The sequence below is a fragment of the Pelodiscus sinensis genome, chromosome 27 (assembly GCF_049634645.1).
Source record: "Pelodiscus sinensis isolate JC-2024 chromosome 27, ASM4963464v1, whole genome shotgun sequence".
Taxonomy (NCBI): domain Eukaryota; kingdom Metazoa; phylum Chordata; order Testudines; family Trionychidae; genus Pelodiscus; species Pelodiscus sinensis.
In genome coordinates, this window is record NC_134737.1 from 10687852 (window position 1) to 10713739 (window position 25888).

General features: G+C 47.9%; 2 protein-coding genes across 5 annotated transcripts in view; one reads left to right on the forward strand and one right to left on the reverse strand.

The window, feature by feature from the left end:
• The window catches only part of ITPR3 (inositol 1,4,5-trisphosphate receptor type 3), a 95439-nt gene extending 78359 nt beyond the window's left edge, over nucleotides 1-17080 (forward strand). Inside the window, exons 47-58 of the mRNA XM_075910583.1 lie at nucleotides 251-361; nucleotides 1613-1805; nucleotides 3276-3401; nucleotides 5073-5245; nucleotides 5514-5678; nucleotides 8898-9090; nucleotides 9991-10086; nucleotides 11554-11678; nucleotides 13016-13181; nucleotides 14743-14903; nucleotides 15478-15639; nucleotides 16166-17080. Of these exons, the coding sequence (XP_075766698.1) occupies nucleotides 251-361; nucleotides 1613-1805; nucleotides 3276-3401; nucleotides 5073-5245; nucleotides 5514-5678; nucleotides 8898-9090; nucleotides 9991-10086; nucleotides 11554-11678; nucleotides 13016-13181; nucleotides 14743-14903; nucleotides 15478-15639; nucleotides 16166-16234 (1740 nt within the window). The 3' untranslated portion in view covers nucleotides 16235-17080. The remainder of the gene's footprint in view (nucleotides 1-250; nucleotides 362-1612; nucleotides 1806-3275; nucleotides 3402-5072; nucleotides 5246-5513; nucleotides 5679-8897; nucleotides 9091-9990; nucleotides 10087-11553; nucleotides 11679-13015; nucleotides 13182-14742; nucleotides 14904-15477; nucleotides 15640-16165) is intronic.
• Nucleotides 190-25752, reverse strand: UQCC2 (ubiquinol-cytochrome c reductase complex assembly factor 2). 4 transcript variants are annotated; one of them, XR_012897931.1, is made up of 5 exons: nucleotides 25562-25752; nucleotides 20131-20205; nucleotides 19640-19709; nucleotides 8763-9242; nucleotides 190-2033 (listed from the first exon to the last, which is right to left on the reverse strand). XR_012897931.1 is itself a non-coding variant. In XM_075910586.1 (4 exons), exons 1-4 carry the CDS (start codon nucleotides 25697-25699, stop codon nucleotides 1990-1992), a joined length of 327 nt encoding a protein of 108 aa, XP_075766701.1. In that variant the 5' UTR covers nucleotides 25700-25752; the 3' UTR covers nucleotides 190-1989. The 4 variants fall into 4 exon arrangements, 3 of the variants coding, with proteins under 3 accessions (XP_075766701.1, XP_075766702.1, XP_075766700.1); XM_075910586.1 differs by lacking the exon at nucleotides 8763-9242; XM_075910587.1 differs by lacking the exons at nucleotides 190-2033; nucleotides 8763-9242 and adding an exon at nucleotides 12848-13123.
• Between the last annotated feature and the right edge of the window lie 136 nt (nucleotides 25753-25888).

Genomic DNA, 25888 nt, shown 5'->3' on the forward strand with positions numbered 1-25888 from the left:
TGTAATGCAGGTTCCCTTGGGCATTATGGGCATTGATCATTGGGGGATTTTAGGGATTAATGCCCTTTAGGGATGTAATTACTATAGGGAGCTGAACTATCATTCCCTAGGGGTGGGGGAGGAACAGTGGCCCTTTCTAAAGCTTTCATTTGGGTGCTTTTGGTAAATAGCGAGGAAGCGCTGATCATGCACAGTTAGAACAGCATCTCCCCAGCTGAAGACACCTGCTTTATTCTCCCATCTACTCCAGCTCAGCTTACACAACAAGCAGCTGACTCAGATGCTGAAATCGACGGCTCCCGTCCAGGAGGAAGAGGAGGACCCGCTGGCCTATTACGAGAGGCACACCTCCCAAATTGAGGTAGGACTTGTTGGTCGGGGGATTGCCATTCCCTGGAGGCTACCGTAGGTCCATGAATATCACCTCCCAGGGACTACAGTTCATAGGCAGACCTCATCCTTGTTGTGCCCTGAAGATACAAGCTCATGCTTAAGAAGCTAGGAGCTTCCTCGGAACAAATTGCCCCGAGAAAACTGCATCAGCGGCATGAGCATTCTCTCCAGGGGTGCCCAGCTGCTTTTTCATGACGCCTTTCTTGTCTGTTGGGTCTCCAGCAGCACATCTCACTAGTGCTGGCAGATTCCCAGCGCACAAGCCGTGTGTGGTCAGGCCTGGGCAAAATAGAGCCCGCAGGCCAAATCCGGCCTGTCAAGCCACCAGATCTGGCCCACGGATGCTGCGGAGAGCCCCAGGCATGCTCCCTGCTTGCCTTGCCCCACCCGCATGCTGCTCAGAAACGCAGCTGTGGGGTGGTTTTTCTTTAAAAACTGTGAGTCTGAAGGGGAGGGGGAAGCTTTAGGAGCTGCTCCCATCCTAAGGCACAATCCCATTGGCCAGTTTTTAGCCAGAAACTGGCCAATGGGAGCTGCCTGTTTCAAATAACAGGCAGCCATGAAGCACAAAGGGCTCCAGAGCACATGGCTGCAGCCTGGGTAGGGGCGGGGCAGGCAGGGAGGCTGATTCAGGAACTGCTGCTGGCTGGTAAGTTTCCTAGCAGAGCCTGCATCTGGCATCCCAGTCCCTTCCCTCCCCAACCCTCTGCCCTCCAACTGTACTCATTTCCATGCCCAGATCTGGCACCCCAAACCCCTGCCCCAGATCAGTCCCCTCCTGCCCTAGCTCACAACCCACATCTCTGCACCCCCTCCTGTACCCCAATTCCCTGCCCTAGGTCACATTCCAACCCCCTCCACCCCAGTCCAGTGCCCAAACCACAACTGCATCCATCACCCAAACTCCCTCCCTTGCCCCAAGCTCCCTTCTGCACCCAACCTCCATCATAGACCCTGCACCTTCTCCATTAAAATCTGGAAGAGTGCGGCCCTCGACCACTTTCCAAATTCTTGGAGTGGCTTCCCCCCTCACCCCCCGCATAAAAAATGATTGCCCACCCTTGTGTTAGGTGGATTGATCTGTGGGTGTGGCTTAGAATGAGTGACAGCTTATAGAACCTTCACCCAGGCAGAGTGGGGCTAGTTCCTGGCTACATGACATATGTGTGGTGCAGATGGGCCCTGATAGCACCCCGGTCTTTTTGCCTGCTCTATGCAGATTGTGCGTCTGGACCGGAGCATGGAGCAGATCATCTTCCCAGTGCCCAACATCTGCGAATTCCTTACCCGGGAGACCAAATACCGGCTGTTCACCACTACGGAACAAGATGACCAGGGCAGCAAAGTCAGTGACTTCTTCGACCAGTCGTCCTTCCTCCACAACGAGATGGAGTGGCAGAAGAAACTGCGCAGTAAGGGCAAACGGGTGTTCTCCTTAAAGCGGCTGCTGGCACAGAGTTCATCTGCCAGTAATGCTCTGAAATGGCTATGAGCACCAGATTGTGGCTTGGAAAAAAACTCTCCCAGCATCCCATGCCTCTGGCTGCAGGCAGTGTGCAGAACTCTTCCATTTCCAATGTGACAACGAGGCTTTCTTCACTGGTAGCTTCCCAATCCCTTCTTGACTTTGGATGAGGCAACTGGAAGAAAATACAAAACGGGCCTCTCTAGGTTACTTGCTTCTTGATGCAAAACCAGGATTTGTCAGTGGAGTTCCTAAGCAGCCCAAACAAATATGGTGTATTGCAATATATTTAGCAAACAACACAAAGCCCAGGAAGTTATACCAGGAGGAGAAACTTCCCTGCCAGAGGATGGAATGGCAGTTGTTTTCGGAAGTAGCTGCTAAGCATGGGGACCTCTGTTTTACTGTGCCGAGCCTCAGCTCCCCAGCCGTGATGTGCAGAGATGTTAAAAACCCAGAAAAGCAACTGGAGCAATGGGCTGTCAACATCTCTAAAAATCAGGCTCTGGGAGTCTCAGGTTAGATAGCCAAAGGCAGGCACAAAGTTTGAAAATATGGGCTTAAAGGAAACAGAGTGTAAAAGGACAATTCCCTGGGCAGATACACAAGGAAGAAGGGTGCGTGAAATGGTAAACGGGTTGTCCTCTTTTTAAGCAGCTGAGTGGGCAGCTGGGATTAGATGAACTCAAAAGTGCCAGCCAAAGCTGCTGTTACTGTTTATGGGTTGTCGGGACACTCTGTTTGGCTCCCTATCAGATCCCAGACCCAGAGTGACATCCTGGTCCTTGCCCTGTGTGTGTCTGTGTGTCTGTCTGTCTGTCTATCATGAGCTTTCGTGGGCAAAACTGATCTGAGGAAGTGGGTTTTGCCACGAAAGCTCATGATACTATATGTATAATTTTGTTAAGTCTGTACGATGCTACAGGACAACTCAGGTTTTTTTTGTAGTAGCAGTGGAAACACTTGCAAATCCAAGCAGAATGCTGTCGGTGATTAGACAGGAAGCGAGTTTTGGGATAGGAAGTGGCTGGCAGTGCAGGCTGTCTGGGACTCCCTTGGGACAGAGAACTGATGCCAGCAGAGCACAGGCATCGTTTCTGCAACTTGCAGATGGCCAGGATGTAGGAAGTAGCGAGAGAGAGGCCCAAGGGGTGTGACACCGGAGCTGATTCTCAAGTAACAGAGCGGGTCAAAGGGCTGAGGGGCCATGAACTATGAGCGGGAACATTTTGAACTCATCACCCCATTGCAGCCAAACACTGGGGCTTTGGCTCTTGGTTTGAGGAAATGGGAGATCAGTCCAAGTCCGTGTTGAATTGAGCTTAAGTCTCTGGGGAAAGTTATGATCCATGTCCAAGTTGCACAGGAACAGCTGGAGAGTACTGCGCTGTCTCACCTCCGACCTTCCTCTTCCTAGGCATGCCGCTGATGTACTGGTTCTCCCGCAGAATGACTCTCTGGGGAAGCATTTCCTTCAACCTGGCTGTATTCATCAACATAATCATTGCTTTCTTTTACCCATACGTCGAAGCCACCTCTATGGGTAAGTGCTCCATCCACTTCTTAGCGACAAAGGGGAAGGGTGTCCCCATCCAAGGAGAGAACTGACACTTGGTGGTCCCTTGGGAGATACAATCTAGCCAGCCCCATTCTCCGCCAAAGCTGCTGAGCCTCTTCCTCTATTTCCTAAAACCAATTTCCTCTTCACCCTCTAAAGCCTGTTGCATTTTAAAACCTGCAGCGATAAGTCTCAGAGCCTCGGAGAACCTATACTCATGCGATGGCTCTAAAAACAAGAGTGTAGCCAGGCAAGGGGAGGGTCTTAGAGCCCGAGTCCCGTCTGAGCCGCAATGCCGCACTGCTGTTTTTAGCACTGTACCATGGGTCTGTAGACCCAAGCCCTGAGACTCGCTGTTGCAGTTTTAAATCACAGTGTAGACACACCCTGGCTGTGTCTACATTGGCACCCCTTTCCGGAAAAGGGATGCTAATGTAGACTTCGGAATTGCAAATTCCGCGGGGGATTTAAATATCCCCCGCAGCATTTGCATTTACATGCCGCTTTTTTCCAGCTTGGGGATAATCCAGAGAAAAGCGCCAGTCTAGACGTGATTCTCCGGAAAATAAGCCCTTCCTAGGAATAAGAGATCCTCCGGAAAAGGGCTTATTTTCCGGAGAATCACGTCTAGACTGGCGCTTTTCTCCGGCTTATCCCCAAGCCGGAAAAAAGCGGCAGCCATGTAAATGCAAATGCCGCGGGGGATATTTAAATCCCCTGCGGAATTTGCAATTGCGACCCGTCTCATTAGCATCCCTTTTTCGGAAAGGGATGCCAATGTAGACGTAGCCCTTGAGAGGGAGGGAGAGCAGGGGATGGAGAGCCAGGACTCCTGCATTCTGTTTTGACTCTGGCACAAACTTGTTTAGTGTCCTTGCAAAACTTGCTTCTCTTGGTGCTTCACTCTCCTGGTTTATAAAAAGGAGATACAAATGACACACCTCTTGTGTTGTGAAGCTTAAATGACTGGCCTTTTTAAAGAGCTCTGAGATCTCAGATGAAAGGTGCTAGAAAAGGTGTCTGAATAATACAATAATACATTTAGGCTATGTCTACACTGCGGAGTTTTTGTGCAAAAATGGCCATTTTTTGCTCAAAAACTTGCAGAGCGTCCACACTACAAGCGCGTTCTTGCGCAAGAAAAAGTACAATACATCGTAAGAACACAGGGCTTTTTGCGCAAGTGTTATTCCTCTTTCTACAAGGAATAAGCCTTTTTGCGCAAGAGCTCTTGTGCAAAAAGGCATGTGTGGACAGGCAACACGAGTTCCTTGCACAAGAAACCACTATGGTTAAAATGGCCATCAGAGCTTTCTTGCGCAAGAGGGCATCCGCACTGCCATGGATGCTCTTGCACAAAAGCATGTGGCAGTGTGGATGTGCTTTTGCGCAAGAACTTTTGTGCAAGAACTCTTGTGCAAAAAGTTCTTGCACAAGAAGCCTGCAGTGTAGACACAGTCCAAATGAATGTTAAGGGCCATCTTCTGTGTTATGCTTTGTATCTAGGGATGTTTCTTTTCTGTTTCTTTTAATAGGCTCTCTAGGTTTGAATGGAAACCCTCAAACTCTCAGATGTATGCTACGGACTGACACAAAGTGTGATCAGTTGGTTGGTTGGTTGATTTTCATGCACTATGGTGTCCATTTTGTTCCCAGGAGTGCTGGATTCTCCCTTGATATCCCTGCTTTTCTGGTTTCTGATCTGCTTCTCCGTCATGGCCATGTTTACCCGGCGCTATGGCATCAGGCCGCTCCTTGTGGCATTGATCCTGCGATCAATCTATTACCTAGGGATTGGGCTCACGCTGAACATCCTGGGAGCTCTCAATGTAAGTTACCTGCGGACGGTGAGTGAAGCGCCCCTAAAACCCAGACTCAGTGTATGCTGAGTTGGGCTCCCAGGAATCAACATCAGTGGCCACTGGGTGTCTGGACTGAGCCCTGCACTCATTGGCACGCACAGGAAGTCAGTGGATTTGCAGCGCCGTAACTGGGAGAGCGTTCACCCTCTGGCGTCGTGGTACATTGAGTTCACAAAGCCAAACTGGATTAAAACCCGGCACTCACACACACTGCTTCCTTGTGACTCTTCCCTAGCTGACCAACAAGATTGTGTTCGTGGTGAGCTTCGTGGGCAACCGGGGGACATTTATCCGGGGCTACAAGGCCATGATCATGGATATGGAGTTTCTCTATCACGTGGCCTACATTGTGACCAGCATCCTGGGACTCTTTGTACATGAACTCTTCTACAGCATCTTGGTACGGTAAACTCAGCTGTTAGGGGAACGTCCATAGCATGGCTACGAACTGGAAGATTCCAGTGGGAACTTTCAGTGACTAATAATGGCAGTGAAAGTAATTTGCCACACTGGGCAATGTTATTTGTGTGGGGCAATCTTTCTGGGTTTGGTGTGTATGTATCATATCGTGTCTCTTTCTACCTTTTATCTGGGTCAGCGGGGAGGCAGTGTGATCTAGTGGTTAGAGCTAGGGATTGCTTCAGGACTTCTGGTTTCTATTTCTGGCTTGACTATTGAGTAAAAAATCACTTCTGCCGAGATCCTCAAAAGCTGCAGCGGCACAGGAGCCAAGCAAACAGAGCTGTAAACAGGGGAGTTTGAGTGGGAGTTTGTAAAGGGAGTTTGGATTGTGGGACTTGGTTTGTTTTTGCTGTGGAGAGGGTGTTTTGGTCTGTTTTTGTGTTCACCGGACTAATAGGATTTTGGTGAGAAAGTAGATAAAACGCAGAGGCAGTAGTGGCCATGGCCCAAGTAGCAGAGAACACAAGGAGGATGATTGGATGTGATAGCTGAGGTATATACATGATTCTGGAGGGGGTACCTGAAAGGAGTCTTGTTTGCATGAAGTGCCGCCTGATAGAGCTGATGGAAGAAAAGATCCGAGGACTGGAGATGCAGGTGAAAACTCTGGTCGAGTTTAGAAGGGGGTTTGAGCAGATGATGGGGCAAAGCATGACGTGGCTGAAGGGGAAAGCTTAAATATGCAGATGGAAGCAAGATCAAGGGCCTCAGAGCGGGGATGCTGAGCGAAGAAAATGGACAGTGGAAGCATGTGACTCAGAGAACCAGGCAGAGGAAAAGATGGGTCAGTGAAGGAAAAATAGAGCTCAAGAACAGGTATGTGGAGCTGGAGAATGAAGAAGGGGTACAGCAGGTAGATAATGAAGATGGAAGGGAAAGGAAGAAGAGAAGAGTGGCTAGTCCCATAGGTAAAGGGGAAGACTTAATGGAGACAACACCAATAATGAGCATTAGGAGGATACAGGATGAGTTAAAGAGGATTACAAGGGAAAATAGGAATGGCAAGGACTTGCAGCCAGAGGAAGCTAGAGATAGACCAGAGAATCGCACTGTCACTAGAAAAAGGCAGGTCTATATGATTGGGGACTCCTTATTGAGAAGAATAGATAGGCCTGTAACCAGAGCTGATCCAGAGAATAGAAGGGTGTGCTGTCTGCCTGGTGCTAAGATACGGGATGTGGAACTGAGGTTGAAGAGGATTATTAAGGGAGCAGGAAGGAATCCATTGATCATCCTTCATGTAAGAACAAATGATACGGCTAGATTCTCGCTGGAACGAATTAAGGGAGACTATGCTAGGCTGGGGAGGATGCTCAAGGAAATTGAGGCTCAGGTGATCTTTAGTGGGATTCTCCCTGTTCCTAGAGAAGGGCAACTAAGATGTGACAGGATTATGATGATCAATAGATGGCTTAGGCAGTGGTGCTGTAAGGGGGGCTTTGGGATGTATGGTCACTGGGAGGCATTTATGGACAGAGGACTGTTCTCTAGGGATGGACTTCACCTAAGTAGGGAGGGAAATAGACTTCTAGGATGGAGGCTGGCTCAACTGATTAAGAGAGCTTTAAACTAGGAATTTGGGGGAGACGGTTGGGAGATGTCTAGGTAATCTCTACGCCGGATTTTAACACTGAGAGGGAGGAAAACGAAGTAAGAAAGGATATAGCTTGGGGTAGGAGAATGAACATGAGGAAGGGTAGGGTGGAGACTAGTCTAATAGGTCATATTGGAGGTACAACGTCCGTGCCAAATTGGGGAAAGAATGTGAATGAGGCCAAACAGCAAAAGGATCGGGATATCATACAGAAAGATCTGGATGATCTTGTAAATTGGAGTGATAGCAATAGGATGAAATTTAATAGTGAGAAGTGTAAGGTTATGCATTTAGGGATTAATAACAAGAATTTTAGTTATAAGCTGGGGACACATCAGTTGGAAGTAACGGAGGAGGAGAAGGACCTCGGAGTCCTGGTTGATTATAGGATGACTATGAGCCGCCATTGTGACATGGCCGTGAAAAAGGCTAATACGGTCTTGGGATGTATTAGGCGAGGTATTTCCAGTAGGGATAAGGAGGTGTTAGTGCCATCATAGAAGGCATTGGTGAGACCCCATTTGGAATACTGTGTGCAGTTCTGGTCTCCCATGTTTAAGAAGGATGAATTCAAACTGGAACAGGTACAAAGAAGGGCCACTAGGATGATCCAAGGATTGGAAAACCTGTCTTATGAAAGGAGACTCGAGGAGCTTGGCTTGTTTACCTTAACCAAAAGAAGGCTGAGGGGGGACATGATTGCACTCTTTAAATATATTAGAGGGATAAATACTAGGGAGGGAGAGGAATTATTTAAGCTTAATACCAATGTGGACACAAGAACAAATGGATATAAGCTGGCTAGTAGGAAGTTTAGACTTGAGATTAGACGAAGGTTTCTAACCATTAGACGAGTGAGGTTCTGGAACGGCCTTCCAAGGGAAGTAGTGGGGGCAAAAGATCTATCTGGCTTCAAGATTAAACTAGATGGGTTTATGAAGGGGATGGTTTGATGAGATAACATGATCTTGGTAACTAATTGACCATTCATTCAGTGATAAATAGGTCAATGGAGGGATGATAGGAGTTACTATAGAGAACTTTCTGGGTGTCTTGCCCACATGCTCTGGGTTTAGCTGATTGCCATATTTGGGGTCGGGAAGGAATTTTCCTCCAGGGTAGATTGGCACAGGCCCTGGAGGTTTTTCACCTTCCTCTGTAGCATGGGATACAGATCACAGCTGGAGGATTCTCTGCATCTTGGGGTCTTCAAAGTATTTGAAGGCTTCAATATCTGAGATATAGGTAAGAGAATTATTCTAGGAGGGGTGGGTGAGATTCTGTGGCCTGCACTGTGCAGGGGGTCAGACTAGATGATCATAATGGTCTCTTCTGACCTTAAAGTCTGAGTCTAAGTATTTAGGAACCTAATTCCTATTGATTTCAGCATGAGTTTGGCATTTACCTCTTTGTTCTCTGGCTACTCACCCTGGTGAAATGTAGATTTGTTGAGGACTAGGCTACAAGCTGCTATAGAAAGGCTAGATGGTAACACCAACAGCTTGCTGCTGCATTTCTCCCCTTGCTAAGTAATGTCCACATGAGCACGTTTTGTCCTTTCAGCTCTTTGACTTGATCTACCGTGAAGAGACCTTGTTTAATGTCATAAAAAGTGTGACGCGGAACGGGCGCTCCATCCTGCTTACCGCCCTCCTGGCGCTCATCCTTGTCTACCTCTTCTCCATTGTGGGTTTCCTCTTCCTGAAAGATGACTTTATCATGGAGGTGGACCGGCTGCCTGACAACAAGTCCAAAGGTCTCTACACTTGCTCTGCCATGCAGTTGTGGGTTGTGGTGCAGTGGGTAGTGCAGGGGTTAGGTAGTAGTGGGTTCTCTTCCAGATTCTGCCATCGACTCCGTGTGATCTTGCAAAGGTCACGTCCCCAGGCTAGCTCTCCATTTCCCCATCTGTAAAATGGGGGGGAATAACACCTTTTTCAAAAAAGAGACATGAGATGCAGTATTTTAAGGCTCAAAATCCTGGTCCCACTGAGCTCCTGGGTGCTACAAATACAGCAGCAATCAGCACTGCAGTCTCTAGGCAAGGGGACCCTGGAGTTTGGGGGGTAAAAGGGAATGGGGTAGTGGTTCTAGACAGATGTAATGGAAGCTTCAGGACTACAGCTGTTCTCTTAAGGCCCCCACATTTGAAAACAGAGCAGAGGGCTCAAAAATACCTCATGACCTCTAATCTTTTCCATCCATGCAGTTTTTATCTATATGGAATACTTTTTGTTGTGCTCCAATGCATGTGTGAATGGACACCACCAGTAGAAACACAAAACCTAGCTGTGGGCACTCTACTAATCAGCTGGGCGGCATTTGAATCTCTCCTGAGTGGCTGCACAAGTGCACAGCTTAAAGGGAACGCTGCTCCAGTGGAACTCTGGTGCAGCTAGTGTGCTAGACAGGCCTGTTCTCATTGCCAGCAGGGATCAGCACTGACACCGTGTCAGTGACTGGAGCTTTACCATTTGGCGCTGGTGGGATGAACGGGAATGAGGTACAATGAGGAAAAGGAACCCAAGAGAACCAATCCCTTTTGAGCTGCAGCTGGGGGCGGTGAAGGAGAGCCCCCAATCCGAGGACAGGGCTTTGCTAAGCCGAGTGGTTCTGTACCCAGCACTCTGACCATGACAGTCTCTTCTGTTTCCAGATGGCCCCTTGGGGATGCAAAAGAACATGGAGGCTTTTATGGAGTCATGCAGTGGTGACAAAATTAGCTGCTCTGCTGTGCCTGATGTACTGAGAGGTAACTACACCATTAAAAAATCTTGGCCTGAAAAGCTTCTAACACGGTAAGACGCACATCTGCTCAGATTTGCAAGCGTTCTGAGACTGTATCTTAGCTGCTTACTGGTCTTTATGTGTTATCTCCCCATGAGTCATTAGAAGGAACCGCATGAGTGCCAGGTGAGCATTTCAAAAGTATGGATAAGCACCCAAGTGTTCAGCTGCTGACTTTAGCCAAGCGATCCAAACGTCTGCAAAAGTGAGCCAAGAGGGAGACCTTCTGTATAAATACTCTCTGGACTGGGGATTTAGATTTCCAGCAGACTTCCTGAAGGAAACCTCTTCAATGGTTCCACATCCTTCCCAGCCAGGACATTCCCTGTGCTCCTAGGCAGGAATCCCACTGAATGAATATAGAGGCCACGGAAATCAGGACCAGTGTTCCCTCTCACTTTTTTTTCTATCTGGGTGGAATACATTTTATGTGCACCAGGCAAGTGCACGTGCATCACCAATAGAAGCACATGCTGTTGGCTGTGGGTGTTGTGGGCACTCTGCTCATCAGCGGGGCAGCATTTCAATCTCTCCTAGGTGGCCACCCAAGCACTCAGCTTACAGGGAAAACTGCCCAGAATATAGAGCAAGGTGGTTCCCTCTCATTTCAGTCAGCTGGGCAAAATCTATTCCCTTAAATAGAGTTACTTAGAAGCAGCTAACACGTAACTAAGCCATGTCCCTTCAGACTGAGAGTGGTCCAGCAAGGGTTAAAATGGTGAGCTTAAAAAGTAGGGATTTCAGAGGGAGCTCGAGTCGTCAGAGAAGTTCTGCTTGACCCTTCCAGGTCATCAAGGTGCTGTCCAGGCTCCCGCTCTCTTCTGCTGGGCAAAGAGGGAACAGCTCTCTCCTGTGCTGTGAACAGGCTGAGCAGCAAAACATTCTCCAAGGAGGGACCCCTCCAGCTAGCTTGTTAAAGATTGTTAACCAGTCTGAGTTTCCTGGGCTCCTTCTGCTGCTAGTTCTGGTACATAATGCAACCACCTGCTTCCAGGAGATAAAAGGAGGAAAGAAAAACCCTTTGAGGATATGTCTAGACTACAACCAGTTCTTTCGAAAAATCAAGCCGCTTTTTCAAAAGAGTCCACAGGCAGCCTGGATGCTCTCTTTCGAAAAAGCCCTTTTTGCATTCAAGAACACCTTTTTTCGAAAGAGCACTGTTGAAAAAAGGCATTCTTCCTCGTAAAATGAGGTTTACCGCAGTCGAAAAAAACCACTGCGTTCTTTCGATTTAATTTCAAAAGAACGCGGCGGCAGTCTCGATGCAGGGGAAGTTTTTTCGAAAAACCACTTTTTTTCAAAAAACCCCCTGTAGTCTAGAGACACCCTGAGAGACTCCAAAACCAGTGACTTTTTCTGCACCGCTTGGCTCAGTCTGGTGGGCTGATCTCTTTATCTGTCCTCTCCTGACTGGTTTATGCCTGTGTTCCAGATGATGATGAGGATAAGTCAGAGCGTGCCTGTGACACACTGCTCATGTGCATCGTCACGGTGCTGAACCATGGCCTGAGGAACGGAGGGGGCGTGGGCGACATTCTCAGGAAGCCATCCAAGGATGTGAGTTAACTCGGCACTGGGCAAACTCCACTCAAGGACCGATTCTCTGCTTCACTTGTCTCTCCATGTTTATACTGACTTACCCCGCTAATGTCTTACGTTTTCTTCATTACACCCCTTAATCTTGTCCATCGCCTATGCTTATGCCTCTTTCCACGCCATTAGTACTCTACATTTCCTTCATGACATGGTATTTAGATCTTAGCCCCTCCATTAGCCTCTTCCTACCTTGGCTTTAAGCGTTTTCTCTGACCATTGTAAAGAAGCAGCATGATCTTATGCAGTCATGGGCAACCTAGGTTAGTGAATGGGCTTCATGAGTGGCCTCCTACATCTCAGTGGGCTGCAGGATTGTTGTAACGAAGACAGTCTCCCAGACCAGGGCAGTTTTGCTCACTGCGCTTGTGAACCTAACATAGGTGAGAGGATTATTCTAAGAGGGGTGGGTGAGATTCTGTGGCCTGCACTGTGCAGGGGGTCAGACTAGATGATCATAATGGTCCCTTCTGACCTTAAAGTCTATGTGTGGGGCATGCTGATCAGTGTTCCCTCTAAGATTTTCCAACCATGAGCAGAGAGTATTGACTTGTGCACCAATACTGAGGTCATGTATGCTGGTTTGGATGTGTGCCATCATGGCACCCAGTTTATTAACACTCACCCTCTCTCTCTTGGCTGCCAGAGCAGAATCCTCCCCATTCCCGCCGTCCAGCATGTCCCTTTCCCGGCCACCAAAGCAGACCTTGCCCCCCCCATCCTGGCCATGTGGCAGGTGCCATTCCCAGCCCCAGCCACCAGAACAAGCCCTGGCTCCCACCATGTGGCAGCCCTGGCCACTGGAGCAGGCCCCCCTGCCACGTGGCTGTGGCAGGTCCTGGCCCCTCACCCCAGTGGCTCCCTCACCATGCTGCCTCGGCCACGCCTGCAGCTGCCTGGGCTCTCCAGAAGAAGTGGGCGGGGGAAGAACTTTTGTGCACGGCCATGCAGGCGCACCTTAGAGGGAACTCTGGTGCTGACTGAACTGTAGCAGCACTTTGGAGTGCACAGCTTTCACAGTCAATGTTGTGTGCAATCAGCATGCACCTTATGTTACATGTCCTTGCTTTGTGTGCGTATCACTTGAGTAGTACTGGCAGGGGGGAAAAAACTACACAGATGGAAACCAGAAGCATCTGATAACACTTCACATGGGCAACAGTCAACAAAATGTTTCGTGAGCCACACATAGAACCCCAATGGGCTGCATTTGGCTCACAGGTTGCCCACCACTGATCTAACGACTGGGAGAGAGCCATATTGTCCTTTGTTCATGGCTATTTTCATTCTGTCCTTTGCAGGAGTCCTTGTTCCCTGCTCGGGTTATCTACGACCTCCTCTTCTTCTTCATTGTCATCATCATTGTCCTCAACCTCATCTTTGGTGTCATCATAGACACCTTTGCTGATCTGAGGAGTGAGAAGCAAAAGAAGGAAGAAGTTCTTAAGACGACATGTTTCATATGTGGTGAGTTCCAGGGCAGAAAACATCGGACAAACACACGCATTCCGTCACCAAGGTCTTCACAGGATTGAGCCCTTTACGTGTGTATTCTAGTAGCAGCTGTTTCAGGAGGTCAGAAGGGCGGGGGACTGCAGCCATGTGTACCGGGACGCTGCTTATTCTTCCTCCCTTTCCTCTGACTATCAAGGAGCAGGGGGAATGTACACAGCTTGCATGAATTACTCCTCTGTGCCTTCCCCTCCCCAGCCAGGAGAGGAACGCACACAAGCCGTGTACTTTCCCCTCGCTCCCTGACAGTCAGGGGAACCGGAAGAAGACCAAGCAGCATCCCAGTATGTACCGCTGCAGTCCCCTGTCTCTCCTGAAATGGCACCATTGGTGAGAGAGGAAATTTTTTTGTGTTTATTCCGACTGTTGTTTTTTTGATAAATAAGCTTTAACTAAAACACTCTGGGCTTGGCTACACCACCAAGACGATCGACCCTCCAGCGGTTGATCTTCAAGCATTTGAATTAGCAGGTCTAATGAAGACCCACTAATTAGAACTCAGAGGGCGCCCCCATTGGCACCGGTAGTCCTACTCATCACGAGGAGCAAGGGAAGTAGATGGGAGCATTTGGTAAATAACAGATACACCAAGTTTCAGAGGGGTAGCTGAGTTAGTCTGTAACAGAAAAAACTTAAAAAACAACAAATAGTCTGGTAGCACTTTAAAGACTAACAAAACGTTGAATTGCTAGTTCTTCAGTGAGACAGGGAGTCTTCTAGGATAGACAAGATCTGAAGTTTTAACAAACAGGAACAATAAGTCATCTTTACACAAAATAAAGCAGCATAAAAAGGTCGACTCCCATTTCTTCCCTCTGCACTCTTGAAATAAACAGCTATGGGTGTATCTGTTATAAGCCTGCTAGTTTTTCAGTGATCCACTAGCAACTTCAGCTAGTAATTTACTTAGGGATGTAAATATCATTCAAAACAGCTAATTGGTTAAATGATCAAAATATCATTTAGCTGGTTTATGGTTGGTGCAGGTCAGCCAGGGCTGGAGTTTTATGGGACCATGGGCAGTAATGGCACGGCTGCTGCGCTGTGGCCACGGTCCTGCCTGCCCCCACTTGGGGCAGGCTGGGGCCAGAGCTGCTGCTGCAGTGTAGCTGGGCCAGGGTTCCCTCTTCCCCTGCCTAGGGCACAGCAGGTCCAGGGCTAGGGCTGCTGGCGTGGTCGGGACTGGAGCTGCTGCTGTAGCATGGCTGGGTCGGGGTCCTGCCTGCTCCTGCCCAGGCCATGGTGGGGGTGGGGGTGGGGGTGGGGCCAGGGCTGCTTGCGCAGCCAGAGAGGCCCAGAATATAGCTGGGGACGGCGCTGTCAATCTGCCCCCACCCGCAGCAGGTTTAGGGCCAGGGCTGCTGCTGCAGCCACACCTGCTGTCCTGACCTGTTCACGTTCCCACCACCCAGCCCGGTTAACCTTTTGCATCCCTACCTGGGATAGGATGCAATTATCTGAACTTCCTTTTACACTTGTTTGTTTCACTCCCTCTTTTCTCCACTGCCTCTTCCAGGTCTCGAAAGGGACAAATTTGATAATAAGACTGTGTCCTTCGAAGAGCACATTAAATATGAGCACAACATGTGGAATTACTTGTACTTCATTGTGCTGGTGCGAGTGAAGAATAAGACAGATTACACCGGGCCTGAAAGTTACGTGGCACAAATGATAAAGGTACGTGTTGCCTACGACAGGGTGTCATGCATAGTGACAGCTTTCCCCCCTAGAAAACAATGGCTTGGTGAGAAAACGTACTTTTTTAAGATACACTTGGCTTTTTTTTCTTTTTTTTTTTTACTTTGGTAAAACCCTATCACATCTTCCTGGTTTGATTACTTCCAGTTTAGGCCCAGCTAACCAGGCATCCTCTGTTGGATATTACATAGTCACATACTGGATATTCAAATAAGCCATGACTTTCTGAAAAGCAGTATGGGGGGCAGCCTAGTTATTGTGAATTCAAGGCAGTGACAAAGGTTGGGGGCAGGAAGGTATAGGACAAGTATTTAAATGCCCTACAGTCAAATTTATGGGATTGCTTTGTATCTGGAAGTCTACAAAAAACAGCTGGGAAAATTAATGGGCAATTAATGAGACTCCACAAAGGTACCGGGGACCCCAGGATCTTGAATGTTTCTACCATCCCCCTAGCAACAGAGTTTATTGGGCCAGCTACCTAGTTCTTGTGAATTAGCACGTATGCTCAAATCAGGCTCCTCCCCACAACCTGAAGTTTTCATCATTCCAGAACAAGAACTTGGACTGGTTCCCCCGGATGCGAGCCATGTCATTGGTCAGCAACGAAGGAGAAGGGGAACAGAACGAGATCCGGAACCTCCAAGAGAAACTCAACTCCACTATGAAGCTGGTGTCTTACCTCACTTCACAGCTGAACGAGCTGAAAGAGCAGGTATTGTAAATAGTTTAAACAGGGATGCTTCAGAATGGGGGTAGCTTAATGGCAGAGCACAAACCCCAAGCAGTAAAGCAAGACTGGCAGTAACTGAAACATGTGTAGGGTCATATTGTGGCTAGGGTAGCATGCAGAGATGGATGCTGCCTTTGGCAGATTTTTACAATCTGCATGGCTGGGGAGGGGAAAAACGGTTTTAGTTGCTCATTCTGCCAGGGTATTTTGCCCAAGTTTCCCTGTTACAGCAGTAGCCAGTATGAGATGCTTTGGATGGACTGAAGAGAACAGGGCAATTTCAAGTGAACCATCCTATCACCCAGAGTTTTAGGGGCACTTGCAGCACAGGGTTTCTACTAGCCAATGATGGACCAAGGCTCCATAATCTTAGCTAATTATTTTTTAACCCAGTTATACTTTTGGCCTTCACAGCATCCCCTGGCAGTGAGTTTCACAGATTGATTGTGGATTGTGTGAAGATGTACTTTGCGTTCCTGACTACATTGTGTCCTTATTTTAACTCTAGATGACAGAACAAAGGAAGCGCAGACAGCGGTTGGGTTTTGTGGATGTCCAGAACACCTTGAATCACTGAAGCACAAGAATACATCAGCTTTGCTAACTAAGTACATGTTATCAGCTAACGAGGATGTTTTCACTGGAGTCTGCATCTAGATCTCATCTTCAGAAGCCGGACCAAAGCCTAGACTGTTACTGCTGTAGGGCTCCAGTGCCAGCCTTTTCCTTCTTGATTACATCTCTGCAAACTTTTTGCCCAGCACGAGTCACGAACAACTTAGTTACCAGATTTCTTCACAGTACCTGAACCCACAATTTATCCTAATGCCCTCAAAGGAAGGTAAATTATTTGGGACTTGAGTTCTTCATTGCAATAACTTTTTATTCTGTAACATTAATTCTTTATCTCCACACACTACACTTTGGTGACTATGCCCATCCAGAAAGGATAGCATTAATATTGTTACTAGCAATGATAGGGTTGCACTATAACTTATACCAAGTAGGCAGCAGAAAGTCCATTACAGACATGGTACTTTGCAAGCCAGACATCTTGTTCACAGTACCTCACAACACTGATTTTCAGAATCATTTTAAGAATTCCATCTGTCACTGATGAGCAGTAAATTTAACAAGATGTATTGACAGTACAATACATCTGATGAAGATGAGCAACAGCTAAGCTGTTGCTAACTTGACACTGGTCTTTTATCTTCTGTGGATGGACTTTATATGGGAAATTGCAGGTCTACAGCAGTGCACTGTGAAGAGGTATTGTTTTTATTTTCATCTCTGGTGTGATGTTTTACAAACTTTTTATTTTGTTGTTACTTAACTAATATGTAAATTGCCTTAACTAAGTTAACACAAAATCAAGTCAGTAAAAGCTGAGATGAGGGTCAAGAGCCTCCTCTCAACAATGGGAGAGCTGTGATGCATTAATAACATTTGAGACAGTAGTTCCTAGAGGCCTCAATCCTGTAGGGCCATATTAAGCAAGGTACAGGTCCCTATCCCAAAGAAAAATCAATTGTGAAGATTGTGAGGCATGCAATAGACATACAAAGATCTCTTATTGCAGAGGTACCATAAACTTAAGCAGTCAAGTTGTGGGGTTTCAGTTAAGATCCCACTGCAAACCTCAGATGGTTTCAGTTCTTGATGGGGAAAACTGTTGAAATGCATAACAGCAAGAGGCCATTAATGCTTCCTAGAGTCACGCATAATGCAGGTCCATGTTTTAGAGAGAGATTGTTCCCTCTCCAAGCAGCTGTATAGCTGCACCTCCCATGGGGTACTGCACCAACTGAGCAGTGCTCTGGCTCCCAGGACCAGACACTGGTGCCTCTACCAAAGTATGCAGTAACTCTTAAATCGGCTGCAGAAGCTGGACTGATACAGAATTTGACCTTGGATCTGCAGCATGGAGAGTAAAGTCATTAGCACCTGTTCTTTAAACCACAGTATGTGCAACAAAGTGACACATGCACACAAGAATTAGTCAATATCCAGTCAGAAGAGGACAACCATAAGATCTTGGCAGCTGTATTTTTGTGATATTATAACAAATTGTCCTAACCGTGATCTTTTTACCACTGTATCCAAGCAGGCAAATTTGCCCCACCCCAACTGTCTCATTTTCCACCAATACAAACCACTGTCCCCTGCAATTAGTATATTCAATCCAAATCATTTTTGGAAATGCCAAAAACCAGTCCCAGATTTTAGAATAAAATGGAGGGTCTCAAGCACAGATCTGAATGGAAATGATGTTGCTAAGAGGAATGAGTGGCTTTATTTATCATGGCAATATACAGTGGTTTAGGAATCTATACAAAACAGGGCTGGGAAGAGAGGTTATCACTTGGAGTCCTCTTCAGCATTCTTTACAGAGAACTTCTCTCGGAGTTTTTTCCATTTACCTTTTTTCATTTCATCCATCTCTTTCCCTGTGTCTGCAATGGGGGGAAGAAGAGGGAAGGCAGAAAAGTGGATGAGATTTCTGCTCAACAGACTCTCCAAGCCTCAATCTAAAGTATTTCAGTACAGAAGGAGGTCTTTGCCATCAGAGTTAGGAGCAGACACAGAGCTAAGTCACACTGGATTCTTAAGGACATATGGAAAGCACTCCACTTAGGAAGGAAAAAAGTATTTGCACATATACAAAATGAGAAATGAATGCCTGCCTAGGAAGGGATTCTGCAGAAAGGGATCTGGGAGTCATTGTAGAGCACAAGCTAAATGTGAGGCAATAGCATAACACCATTGCAACAGTCCTACTAATACATCCCAAAATGATGTACTTTTTTTTTTTTTTGCAAGTAAGACAAGTAGTAATTCTTCTGCTCTTTTCCATGCTGACTAGCCTCAACTGGAGTATTGTGTCCAGATCTGGGCACCATATTTCAGGAAAGATATGGACAAATTGGAGAAAGTTCAGAGAAGACCAATAAAAATTATTAAAGATCTAGAAAACATGACCTATGAGGGAAGACTAAAAAAGGGGAGTTGTTTAGTCTGGAAAAGAGAAGACTGAGAAAGGTGAGAACAGCTTTCAAGTACACAAAAGGGTTGTTACAGGAGAAAAATAGTTCTTCCTAAAGTCTGAGGATAGGACAAGAAGCAATGGGTTTAAATTGAAGCAAGGGAGGTTTAGGATGGACATTAGGACAAACTTCTGAACTGTCAGGGTGGTTAAGCACTAGAATAAATTGCCTTGGGAGGTTGTGGAATCTCCATCATTGGAGATTTTAAAGAGCAGGTCAGACAGTCATCTGTCAGGGATGATCTAAATGGTGCTTGGTCCTGCCATGAATGTAGGAGACTGGACTAGAGGAATTCTTGAGGTCCCTTCCATCTGATAAAGGCACTGGATGAGTATTCATGCATGGCTGACTCTTCTCTCTCCCCCCACCCCCAAAAAAGGCTCCTTACCTCTAGGGAAGATGTAAAGAGCAAAGTTAAACTTATGAGAAGATAGCTGAGAACTTTTGAAACAAACTAGTTGGATTTTTTAATTTTAAGGTAACAACACATACAGTGTGGAAGGCGTACAGTAAGTTTCTTCCATGCAGCCCTGCCACCAAACTTTAAGTAAGACCTGAACAGAAACTATCACTGAATCAAACCCATGCATTGATAAACATCTGACCAACAAGCTCATTTTACCCATTACTTCTCCATGCTTGCCTTGTATGGAGGTCTCCTGAGATAGTCTAGCCATGGACATAGTAGTAGTACTTTCATTTAACATAACTAAACCACAGGGACCCCTGAAAACTAGGTTATATACAGAACTGAAATCTTAAATATTGTATGTTTGTCTTTAATGGGAAAATAGTGCTTGCAAAGAGTGCCACAACAAGAACCCTGAGGAGTGAAATTCTATTGATCCCTTAGACCAGGTAGCAGCAGTGCGAGCTACCCCTGTAAGTGTGAATGGGAAGAGTAATCATAGACTAATCAAACAGAGCTTCATTACCTGATGCCAGGACCAGCTTGCATTCTTCCACTGTCACACCAGTGAAGCTTGTATCTTTTAGGCGTGGATACTTCCCAAAAACAAAACAAAAAAAGAATTCACTCTACAGAACTCGCTCTGTTCCCTCCCCAAAACCAGTGCATTGCTTTTCCTTATCCCTACACAGTCCTAAGCAAGACATTACTGTTGAAATATTAGCAGTGGAAAAAGTCACAGTGCCACCATGTGGCCTTTAGACTCATCTCCAGCAGCACATCAGATGTGGTAAGAGATGCTTCTGAAACAACTGAACTTTTCAAAGGCTTGTATTACTCAAAATGAGTTCAGCTTTATTTTTCTCAAAGAAAGTGCCAGAAATCACCTCAGAGAGCTTATTATTAATACTTCTATCACATCAGCACCCAGAAACCTCTCTCCAATTTGTGGCCCCCGTTTGCTGGCTGCTCTACAGACACATACAAGTGACATGGTCCCTGCACCAAAGAGCTCACCTTGTTTTTATAGAAATTGGTGTGAATTCTGACTAAACTCTCATACATTTGGTCACAGGTTGCAGGATCAGCAATCTGAAAAAGAACATACACATTCAAAACTCTGTCTAATCTGTACCACAAACGCTTCCCCTTGTAAGTAACAGGCCACACGCAAGGTGAGAAAAGGGAGGGAGGAGCATCTTAACAATGGAAGAGAGGTAGCAGTATCCTGTAAAAGTGCTATAGGTTCAGGGATAAAAACGATGTTCCTGCTCCTCCTGCTACCTGCCACATAGTATGCAATCCAGTAGTAAAAATGATAAAACTCTGCTCAAAAGGATTTGCTGGATTAAATGTGAACAAAATATTCAATGGTAAAGAAATAGAGCTGGACAGTTCTCATGTCCATCTGCCACTGCTGTAACGTGCAATAAATGTTCCTTCACTCAGTCTACCAGCCAGATTTAAAAGGTGTCTTATATTTGGGAAAATGTCATAGTTATCATATGGTAAGCACATAACTGATGTTCCTCACCAGGGTTAATGTAGGTGCTGCAAGTGGTGCCATTTTTCTGTATCACATTGTGTTTAAACATTATTGGGCATCCAGTCTGAAAGTTAAAAACAAAAACAAAAACCCGCCGCAAAAACAGCCGTAACTTTGCATACATGGTACAACTTCATTCAGCTATTGCTTGATTCTTCATTAACTCTCGTTTGGTCTAGGGAAGTAAAAGTTTAACCGGTAAGCCCAACCCTTGACACATGAGGCTTACTGGTTCACTTTAGCTGGTAGGGGCTGGAGCAGCTCTCTGCCCACCCTGGGCAGAGGACTGCTCCAGTCCCATGGGCTTAGGCCCACTGCAGGCAGAGACTGCTTCACAGCAGCAGCTTCTGTCCTGGGGGTCCGAGCTCCCTGTGGACATAGGCTGTTTTGCATCCCACACTGTTTTTTAAACTGCCTCCCATCATAGACCAGGCTCCCGCCTGGCACCCTACACTGCTGCTCTGATGCAGAGGCAGCAGCACAGTGGGTGGCAGAAGGCTCCCCTGGAGTGCACTGGCTGCTGGTCACACCCCCAGGGACTATAGAATATTCGACTAATGGCTAAGAATTCTTGCAGTTAGTCAACTAGTCTATTACCCACTAGTCTATTACGCACTAACATCCCTAGTCAGGTCTGTCAGTGCCTAGTATTCAAGTGAAAATTCTAGTTTATAAAGCCACCACATGCAGAAATGTAGCTACCCAATAACTTGTCAGGTCACCTTTGATGTGTGACCAAGTATGAGTGTTTCAGTTCTTGGCCCTGAAAACTGCTCGCAACTAGGTAATGGGAGCAAGCCTTTAAATACGAGCATGCAGTTAGGTTACTTGACCCATCACAGCTGATAAGTCCATTCTTGTTACTGGACAGGGCTGAATTCTCTTCTGTTTTGTACAAAGCTAGCAGGGAACATGAGCAGTGTTCACATAGGACACATCGTACTAACCTTCCCCTGAGCTGACCCACACACAGAGCTCCAAAATCCAGTGAGTTGAGCACTGTTAGACTGCCACAATGCTTCTGCAAAGGGGTGCTGCTGTGAGCAAGAAAGGGAATGCCAACCAGCATAAGACACACACAGAGGCTGTGGTAAATTTCTGTTTAAAGGTAAACTATGCTAGTAGCAGGCTTTCAATACTACTGATGGTGAAAATATATGGTCATGGTCAAGTTCTTGAAATAGAGTTCCCTTCTCCTGCCAAAGGACTTGTACTTAATTTTCAAGAGCTCTAAACTGTAATTGACCAGGTGGGAGTCCTGGACAAAAGAGTGATTTGTATTTTTTGCCCTTATTGGGGCCCACTTAATTATAAGTCTAGTTAGCAAATCACACGGTCACAGGAACAGCTGGGAACTGAACCAGGGCCACCAACATCACAGCTCACTGCCATAACCTCTGAACTACGGAAGCCTTTTTACAGGTACCTTTTCCTTTGACCCAATTAATAATTGAAGTAGAACAGTTTCAACAAGAGATGGAGAACAAGCCAGCTCCCAGCAGTCCTCAGTACAGCGATTAGGGCACTCACTCGACAAACAGCAGATCCCTCTTTAGGTGCTCTCAAACAAGGTAGAGGAGAAACTGAATGAGTAACTATCATGTTCCAGCAGAGGACCTGGGTTATACTTTGTTAGTCACACGATACATTGATAAAAGCCATTCTATAGCCCAGGCCTGGGCAAAACACCCTCCACAGGCTGAATCTGGCCTGCCAAGCCACTAGATCTGGCCCGTGGATACAGCGAGGAGTCTCAGACTGACTCCCCTGCTTGACCTGCCCTGCCTCCCCTCTCTCCCCCAGAAAAGCAGCTGCTGGGCCATTTGTGTTCCACAAACTGTGAGCCCGGAAGGGAGGAGGGAGTGGTGCTTCATGGCTGCTCCCGCCCTCGGCACAATCCCATTGACCAGTTTCTGGCTAATGGAAGCTGCCTGTTTGAAAAACAGGCAGCATGTGAAGCACCATTCCCCCCTCCCCTCAGACTCTTATTCACAGAGCACAGAGCAGACTCCTCCCTGAGAAACAAGCTGGGCTATTGGCTGGAGTCTCACTGGTAAGTGTCCTGGCCAGAGCCTGACTCTGGCATTCCAGCCCCTCCCAGCCCTCTGCGCCCCCCCCCCCCCATTCCTATCCTACATAAGCCAAACCCTCTGCCCCCTTCCAAAGCCCATACCCCCTCCCAGAACCTGCACCCCAATCCCTTGCTCTAGGTCACAATCCCCTCCTGCACGAGTCACACCCCTGCACTGTAATCCCCTGCCTTAGGTTGCAATTCAACCCCCTGTAGCCCCTCCTGCACCCCAGTCCCCTGCCCTAGATCACAACCCCCTCCTTCACCCAAACTCACTCACAGGCCCTCCTGCACCCAAATCCCTTATCCCAGGGGTAGGCAAGTCAGCTTCCGAGGGCTGAATCTGACCCACCAAGCCTGCTGATCCAGCCTGCAGCCTCCCCGCCACTCCCCCATTCCCAGGCCAACTGAGACCTGGGAACAGGGGAGCTGGCGGTTCTCTCTAGGCGCTGGGCAAAGATATCACACACGCCCCCCACAGCCAGGCCAATCAAGGTCTGCGAGCAGGGAAGCATGGAAAGCCTTCTGGCCCTGCCCCTTCTGGGGCAGCCCATAACCACTTCAGAAATTTGTGAAGTGGGCCCCCCCCCCCCTTCAAAAATAATTGCCCGCCCCGCTATAACCCTTCTAAGGATCGTTACTGTTATTTAAGCAGTTTACATGTATTCAGAGAGAAAATCATAACAGTCGTATCATGTGTGCTTTAGCCTTATGTCTTCGGCTAAGCAGGTAACATCAAGAAAATATCTTTTATAATTAGAGGATATGGATTCTCACCTGCGTAACTTTCATCAAAATAGTGAATGGGGAAACCTATATAATATACTAAGCAAACTGGGAGACTTAAGAAGTGATTTTTTCTTTCTCCACAAACGGCTGCTTTTGAAAGCAGGAGAATAAGACAAATGAAGTGTCAACACTAAATATCACTCTACTTCCTCTCCACATTAACTGTATTTTTTTAAAATCACACTTTAAACAAGTGTTCCCTATAAGCTGAGCACTTGGGCTGCCATCAGGAGAGATTTAAATGCTGCTCAGCTGATTAGCAGAGTGCCCACAGTATGCGTTTCTACTGGTGGTGCACATCCACATATGCCTGAATGCACATACAATTTATCCTGCACATGTATAAAAAAAATTGAGGGAACATTGAAAACAACCCTGATAATTTTTTAGTGATGGCAACAGCAGCACCTAAAATCAGTAAATCTTACTACATATAAATAAAGCAGACAACAGACTGGGGGGGGGGGGGGGGGGGTCAAGGGTTGTAGCTAGATCTAAGAGGAGAGTAAGCTAGGGTGGTTGTGGGGCCTGCATGGGATGTGCATGTAAGAGAATGGCTTGAGGTGCCAAGCGGGTGGCTGTGAGGGAGTAGGGTACGGCTACAATGGGTGTGTATGGGGGTGTAAGATAGTGACTAGGGACGCTGTGTCGGGTCAGGGGAGCCTAGAGGCAGTGGTTGTGGGTAGAGATGTAAGTGGGAGGTAAGCCCCATTGTTACAGGCTGGGGACCAAACGGCTAAGTAGCACTTCAGCATAATAGGACCTGGGGATTACAGTGGATGAGAAGCTGGATATGAGTCAACAGTGTGTCCTTGTAGCCAAGAAGGTGAATGGAATATTAGGTTGCATTAGAAGGAGCATTACCAGCATCTCTACAGAAGTGATTATTTCCTTTTTTTGGCTCTGGTGAGGCCACATCTGGAGTACTGCGTCCAGTTCTGGGCCCCCCACTATAGAAAGGATGTGGATGCATTGGAGAGGATCCAGCAGAGGGTGACCAAAATGATTAGGGAGCTGGAGCACATGACCTACGAGGAGAGGTTGAGGAATTTGGGTTTGTTCAGTCTGCAGAAGAGAGGGATGAGGGGGGATTTGATAGCGGCCTTCAACTTCCTGAAAGGGGGTTTCAAAGAGGATGGAGAGAGGCTGTTCTCATTGGTGATGGATGGCAGAACAAGGAGCGATGGTCTCAAGTTGCACTGGGGGAGGTCCAGGTTGGATATTAGGAAAAACTATTTCCCTAGGAGAGTGGTGAAGCACTGGGATGGGTTCCCTAGGGAGGGGGTGGAATCTCCATACCTAGAGGTGTTTAAGTCCGGGCTTGACAAAGCCCTGGCAGGGTTGATTCAATTGGGATTGGTCCTGCTTTGGGCAGGGGCTGGATTTGATGACCTCCTGAGGTCTCTTCTAGCCCTGGGATCCTATAAGTCTACAAGCCAAGGGTGGTGGTGGGGTTTGCAGGGAAGTGTGCAGGAGGCGCTGTGGTGAGGGGCTGTAAGGAAGCTGTGAGGGGCTTGGGGGGCAGGGTGTTATGAGAGCAGAAAGGCAGCGGTTGTGAGGAGTGATGTAAAAGGTTACAAATAGTATCCGTGCACCCAAGTGCTGCGATGCTCAGTTAAGTGCCCCCAGCAGCATGGGCAGCCTGCGGGGGGCTAGCCCCGTTCACAGGGCCCAACGGGCTGGCACGTATCGGTTAACTGTTAAATACCCACCTCTGGTGCAAGGAGGGAGTGGGGGCTGCGCATGAAGGGGTGGGGGGAGCTGCGGGGCAGGGATGTAAAATCCTGATTCACTGGGTAACTCGCTAAGCACGGAGCCGCAGGCGGGGGGGGGGGGGGGGCACGTGACCCCAACGGTTAACCCCAACGAGCGGGCGGGGGGAGGGGCGCGGGACCCAACGGTTAACCCCAACGAGCGGCCGGGGGGAGGGGCGCGGGACCCAACGGTTAACCCCAACGAGCGGCCGGGGGCCCGCGTGGTGCCGAGGGGCGGGCTGTGGCTCTCTGCCCGGGCCCGGCCTCTGTCTCGCGCTCGGCGCTCACCTGGGTGCTCTCCCCCTCCCGGAAGGCCTGGGCCACCCGCTGCCGCACGACGGCGCCCAGGTCCCGGCCTCGCTTGGTCTCCTCCACCGGCCACTCCTCGCAGAGCTTCAGGAACCGCCGGTAGCGAGTGGCCGCCATCTTGGGCCGGGGGCCCGCACGCCAACCTGCCCCGCCCCCCCGTAACAATTAAAAGGCCACCTGACGCTGAGCCGGCCAATAAGCTCGCTCCGTATTCAAAACGACGGGGGGCGAGAAGGGACCAACGGCAGAACCGACGTTCCGTTCATCCGCGTCGGCGCGTGCGCAGCATAGCCCAGGGAAGCCTTG